The sequence below is a fragment of the Eucalyptus grandis genome, chromosome 11 (assembly GCF_016545825.1).
Source record: "Eucalyptus grandis isolate ANBG69807.140 chromosome 11, ASM1654582v1, whole genome shotgun sequence".
Lineage (NCBI taxonomy): Eukaryota > Viridiplantae > Streptophyta > Magnoliopsida > Myrtales > Myrtaceae > Eucalyptus > Eucalyptus grandis.
The window spans coordinates 7231032-7237909 of record NC_052622.1 but is presented as its reverse complement, the minus strand read 5'-3'; the positions used below and the strand labels follow the sequence as shown (position 1 = coordinate 7237909).

General features: G+C 38.6%; 1 protein-coding gene across 1 annotated transcript; it reads right to left on the bottom strand.

Moving 5' to 3' along the window:
- Positions 1 to 4376: 4376 nt before the first annotated feature.
- On the bottom strand, positions 4377 to 4929 carry LOC120289692. Its single transcript, XM_039305008.1, has 2 exons — positions 4600 to 4929; positions 4377 to 4526 (listed from the first exon to the last, which is right to left on the bottom strand). Exons 1-2 carry the CDS (start codon positions 4927 to 4929, stop codon positions 4377 to 4379), a joined length of 480 nt encoding a protein of 159 aa, XP_039160942.1.
- Between the last annotated feature and the right edge of the window lie 1949 nt (positions 4930 to 6878).

The window sequence follows — 6878 nt, the reverse complement described above, 5'->3', positions numbered from 1 at the left end:
TATGGGAGACAAAACCCCATGAGACCAAGCAAATTCGAATCTAGTCCAGGAAGCCCCCTTGGGAAGAAAATGAATCAAGCAAACTCTTCACCAGGTTCGCATGCATATTGACTGGAGTAAAATCCTTATCCATGTCTTGGGTCGAAATCGATGCTCCTCAATCTAAAAAGATCATTAAAGCTCAACAAAGTTAGGAACATCGAAATTCGAATTTGATTGGTATAAAATCCTTCCGTTTTTCAAAGAAGATCATAGAACGTTTTTTCAGAATAAAAGGGCACACGCATTCATGGGAAAAAGAAAGAAGAACAAGGAGGCGGGAAAAAAAAAAAAGACAAAAAAAAAAAGAGAGGAAAAACATACAATTTGGCATATTTTGTCATTTCAGCATCGTTTGTCTTTTGTCATCCATATAAGCAGCCACACAAGATTTTTAACAATGTTAATTGATAAAATCTTCACAGGAAGAATGAATGTGTCAAGTCAGTATAAGTTTGAAATTTTGGATATCACAAAAAAGAGAAGTTATGAGTAAATGTGTCACGATTAATATATTTATGACATACATGGGACTTTTCCCTTAAATTTGCAAATGACATACTTAGGAATTTTTCATAACCTTTTTCCTTAGAGAAAACGACTGTAAATTTCTTTTGAAATATTTTGGAAAATCATGACATACATGGTACTTCGATTCATGATATGAGGCCTTTAGCTCTCTAGCCTTTGGGTATGCCCGGATCGATTCCCTCGATATTTTGGCCTGGGGGTTAGCTTCGTGCAATGGGTTTTCTAATGCAAATATTTAAACAAGCAAAATAATGCCCTAGAGAAACTACAATATTTCGTAGGTTTATTTCAGCGGAATAACAACTGTGAAATCATATTTTCATCTTCTTTCCAAGGTAATATGGCCAATTTGACAACCTATTTATTCATGAAATTTAAATGGAAAATGATACAAATGGTTCCTAAGCTTTAGTCAATGTATAATGTCATATTTGTTTAATGTAGTCTTTGAATTATGGGTAAAAAGTTCAATGTGGTCCTTCCATTTGCTCAAACGACAAATTAGATGTTATTTGTTGACAATGATTATTATATGCTAAGTTGGATTTTGAAAATGATGAGTTAATATATTCATCTTTTTATTCATCTACTCTTAAAAAGAAAAGAAAATCAGGGTGTAAACATGTAAATTACTACATTTGTATTTAAAATGAATATCTTGCGTGGATAATCCATGTGTAGCAATTTTTTAAGATTAATACTGAAAAATTTCAAATTAGTATATTTATAACAAATTTAACCCAAATTAATTTTTAACCACCAAAAACCCAAGCTGGTATACATATAATGAACTTACCCCAAATTAATTTTTGATAGTCAAAAATCTCAAACTAGTACATTTATGATAATTACCTTTTGTTAGTTTTCATGAAATTGAATTAATACCAAAAACTACAAACTGATATACATGTGATAAATGGAGGATAAACCCAAACTAATACACATGTCAACTATTATACGTCATCCAAATCAGCAAATTTGACGGTCAAATTTACGAAACTAACGAAGAGTAGATTTATTATAAATGTACTAGTTTGGGATTGTCTATGGTATTAATCATTTTTTACCCATCATTTAAACTAACGGATTGAAAGCCAAATCAATAGATTCTGTTAACTTGAAAGAATGAAACGATGACATTGAACATTTTCATACAATTTAAAAACTAAACTAAACATTTACCGATAGGTCAGAAACCATATTAAACAAATTAAAATTTAAAAACAATACTATATATTAAATTAAAGTTTATGAATTATTTGTGTAATTTTCCAAAACCTAACTTTAACCCAGCAGAGTAACAACTTTTATATGATAACCTAACTCTAGCAATTGCATTAATTTTATTTAAGGGGTTTAGAAACTTTAACCGTCGCAGCAAATTTTCTTTAATTTCCACCCTCCTGAGATCTCTAAAATTATTAAGTTTGAACCCGTTAGAATTTCCTTACAAATCAAACTAAGATGATTAGCACCAAGGATTTGTGAGAATGCATTTAAAAAGAAGTTTTGCAAAGATTTGCCTTGTCGAAAATGTAAAATGAATGCCCTATTATAGAGAAACTTTGTAAGCCAAGGAAACCCAAAATCTTCCAAGTGTCCTAAAATCCCTTCCAAAAGTTGAAATGGCCTTTGAACAGTCAGGCTTGCCCTTCGCGCGGGCAGGTTGCGCAAGGCAAGCCGAGCACACCGGCGCTTAGAGGCCTAATAACTGCCACATGTGCCGCACCAAATTGCGATGGTTAGCAATGTTTTTTTTTTCATTTTTTTTAATTTGACCATATTTAGATCAAACGTTAATTTTTTGTCTAATCTCCAATTGACTCGATTTTGCATCCATGGAATGCTCGCGACCTTAATTTCCCCAAAATATTTGTTAGAATGGCGAATTTCCAAGAATCGGATGGATATGATGGAAGTTATCATATTTTTTTCATTAAAAATCCGATAGTTGACATTTTTATAGTGTCAAAAAGCATAGGAGGACTTGATCTTGGAGCTAGGGGTGAGCATGGTCCGGGTTGGTACAGGCCATCCCCCTAACCCTAGACCAACCGTCGCAGGTGTCGGTCCTCAATTTTTAGGGCCAGAGAGTTGACCCCACGAGCACAGGACCAAGGACGGACCGACCCAATGGGTTCGGTCAGTTCTAGGGTCAAGGGGACCGATCGGATAATTTATTTCGTTTTATTTTTATACTTCCTAAAAAAGTAAACCTACAAATTCAAATTACACATCCATCGACAATGCGGCATTGTGCAACTAAACTATAAATACCAATACAAGATCTCAAATGAAGCATAAAGTAGATATCACTAGTCAAGTTGTGTTTGGAAAGCAAGGGCAAGCTGAAAGCATTAGGGTTTCTAATTAGGGCTTCTTCTTTTTCCTTTTATTTACTCGGCGATAAGTGAGAGGCGGCCGGCGAGTGGCGAGCGCAAGCATCAAGTGTTGAGTGGGGTGAGTGTCAGGCGGCAAGCGGCAAGCGTTTAGTGAGGCCGGCGGCAAGCGGCGGCGTTGAGCGAGACTAGCGGGAGTGGTGAGTGGCAAGCGAGCACGCGCACGGTCAAAAGAGTGAGCAGCCATGGGCAACGTAGGGCGAGCGGGATGTTGCTACTTTTGATTTTGGCAAATTGAAGAACAAGAAGACAAAATGGAAGAGAATGTACTTTAGGGAAGAAAGCCGTGAGGAGATTTACAGCATAAACAGCGCCATTTGGACGTGTGAGTCCATGACTATGAGGAGTCCTTGGTCCTCACGATGAAGAATGTACTGGAGTCTAGATTGTGGAGGAAGAGGCCGTGAAGACCTTTACGACGTAAACTTCACGCCTTTTGGAATTGGATGCCGTATGTCCATTTGTGAGCATGAGGAGTCAACAACTTTAACATCATTTTACTTAAGTTTGAATATATAAAAGAATTATATATAATATAATATAACATAAATTTTACTTAGGTTTGAATATATAAAAAAATTATAAATAATATAATATACAGGGTTGGTCCAAGGTTGGTGACCCAAACTCAGGGACCAGTAATGGCCCCCCTGCAGTGTTGGTGTCTTGGAATTTCAGGACCAGGCTGGCACCCAATCCCCTTGGGAACCGGACCGGGGCCGCGGGGTTGGGCCGTCCAGGTCGACCCTAAACTGCTGCTCACCCCTACTTGAGCTGAGTTAATCAATTGGATCAAATCATGAAATCCCCTAGATGTCTAAATCTGATGGTCGTGATTAAATGATGTGATCAATTAAGATCAATTGTCCAATTCAGATAAATACGGCATCATTGGAAAGGTCTTGATGAGTGTGGCCAAATTGTGCCCTTTCATCAAACTGTTGACGAAGTAACAATGTTTTTGTCAATATTGGTCAAAACCTTAGCTCAAATTGAATGTCTGCAAACAGAGTGACGGATTCGAAGGAAAATTGTGCTAGTGGTGCGCATTAGATGCGCTTCAAGTCTCTTGGACTAGGCTATTTTTGAAGTGCATCGATGTTAACGTAAATCTCCGTCGCACGCCTTTTCCGGGAAAATTGATGGACATGACAGCCGAACTTTAGGATAAAGGTCCTTGATTCTTGTGAGCTACCTCATGCTTTAGACTGAGTCGAAAATGGCAGTTAGCAATTTCGACGTGAAATAGGTTAAATGAAAAGTCAGAGAGAGGGGAACATTCAACTTCTTGTTGAAAAGTTTTGACATATATAATTGTCTTTCATGTACAATGTTGTGCTGAACAAGTAACAAAAATGCACAACGGATGCCACGATAGATTGGCATCCATGGTAAGTCAGATATCTTTCAGTGGTTTACAATGTTGAGAAGGGAAACTCTCGTTTTCACGAGGCGCCGGAAGATGCAATCCAAGTCCTCGTCAACTTCTGAAAGGCTCGACTCTAACGCATCCAATCGCTTCAAAATGTCTTTCGCTGAGAGACCGGAAGCTTTTTCCTGATTTCAGGGAAAGCAATTCAGAGTCCAAGATTGCCATTTCATTGACATCCTCTTCTCCTTCACATGCTACCTGTTTAGATGGCAGTAGTTTCGAAGCAAGTGACCAGCTGCTACGTTTCAGATTTGCACTTGACTGAGAAAGAAAGCACAGGAAGGAAGCAAATACTGATAATCTGATTTCTTCAACTTGTCTTAGCATGCTGAGAGTAGCTTCCCTGTTAGAGTCCTTGTTCAGGCTGTTCTTCCTCTCCATCTTCTTCAAATGCACCAAGTACTTAAAAATGATTTTCTGCAACCTCTTCCTAGTACTCATGTAGGCTTCAACTTCCTTGGCAAGACAACAATCTCCTCCTTTTCTTCTCCGGAGAACCAACTCGAGTTCTTTAATGCATTCCTTCATCTGTGAGAAAGCGTCTTTCATATTCCCACAAACATCCAACAGCTCCAGAGATCATCCAACAGCTCTTCCACTGAACTTCTTAGGCGTGCATTTGAAAGAGCCTGTTGGGTAAGAGGCAACTTAAGAAAATCTTCAGTGCAGTCATAGAGATCCTTTAGGATTCTCAGCTTTTGGGAGGCCGAGGATGTGGATGACGCTTCTGACGATCTGATTCTGTTTAATTGCTCCTCAATGTTCATGCTAGGAGGATGAACCCCACAAGGTAAGCTATTCGAGCGAGCATGGCTAGGACACTTCGAAGTATGAATGGAGGCCATCTTGAGAAACAGGATGTTCTCAATGTGATGGATTGAAATTTGGCTCAAGTAGTTAAACAACCTTCGACCCTTGTATATATAGAAGATAGAGGAGAATTAAGAATGCAAATCCCACCCTTCAGAGCTACATTACTGTCACGTCACAAATCCTCCAACATTGCCGAATGCGCCATCAAAGCAGATCTCTTGCAGATTACAATATAAAAGAGAAGTTTTAAACAGATTTGAGTATCAAGGCCCACAGGGTGTTCTGCAGCAACGGTCGCCTAACAAAATAACATGAACTGGCCGTTCCTAACTTTTCTAGCTGAACTTGATCATGTGGGTCACAGAGATATGCCAAATGCCAATATGGTTAGGGAACAAGTGGAATCTTTACATCCTCAAGCTCAAGTGATGGGCTCAGAACCCATCTCTATGATTGATTCAGCAGCAATAATCACCATTTGTTTCGGTTTTTTTTTTTTTATAATACCCAGTGATGCTTCAATCAACCAAAAATTCAAAACCAAATTTAAATATTTATGTACCATGACTCAATACAGAAATGTGACAATCTCTTGGGGCATTGATGAGTATGTCAGATGAACTGCATTCATCTCCCATTCAAATTTGAATTGCTCCCGATATTTGTAATGTAGGCAAAAATGGGCTCGTGGAAGCCGCCCCCCCCCCAACTCATCGGTCATCACCCTGTTAAAATGTCAGAATATTGAATATATGAAATGGGTCTGACAACACTATTCCTGCCCGCACAAACGAGTAATAACACTCTAACACTCTTCAATAAATTGGAAAAGAAGGATAGAACCCTAGAAGCCTGTGTTCATAAGTATCATGTCACCGGAATAGTTAAAGGATTTCTTCAGCCTTCGGGACTTGTACAAATTAGTAGCTCTGGTCTTGCAATTGACGACAGAAAAACTTGGCCAACTAGTATCTGTACATGTTGCTAAATTCCTTGTATTATTTTCAGGGCCTAGAACTCTAACTACTAAATTTCCGTAGATTTTCTATTTGCGGGGGATGCACATTTTAAACATTGTATTTCAACACTAATGTTTTCCTCCTCATTTTCGGCCTGACATATACTAACGAAATTGTATCTTTATGTTTTTCTGAGCTAGCGTCTGTAGTACTGGGACCATACTAACCAGTTCTCAGTGCTTCTCAATGTTTTGGACCGACACTGACCTGTAAAACATTGGCTTGTACTGTTCATAATCTAGGGATGGTAGTGTATGTACATGTAATGATGGTCAACCTTGCCGCGGCTCTTGTATTTAATAATAATGCTCATTTGTAACGTATGGGAAAATAATATAGCAAGTTTTTTGTTCGACAAGAACTCTCTTATTGTAACGATCTGATCTGACGAGGACAGAAGTGATCACTATGGCTAGAGAGAGCTCAGACAAGATGCGGCTCCGACTCTAGGATGACGTGGGAGCAAGAATGAACTAAATCCCACATTGCTTGAATATGATGAGGTGGAGTATCATCTATGGGATGGCACTTGTCCTAACTTGCATCGATGCATTTTCTAGAGGGAAGCCTAGAGGAACAAAGCCATGCGAGCTTTGGCTCAGAGTGGACAAAATCGTTGCAAGTGAGGCCTGGGCTTAACACTAT

Excerpts from the sequence above, each read along its gene's own strand:
- LOC120289692 (XM_039305008.1), bottom strand. The coding sequence starts at position 4,929 with ATGAAGGAATGCATTAAAGAACTCGAGTTGGTTCTCCGGAGAAGAAAA. Across the intron at positions 4,527-4,599 it reads AACTACTGCCATCTAAACAG|GAAAAAGCTTCCGGTCTCTC; the intron begins GTAGCATGTGAA and ends CCCTGAAATCAG.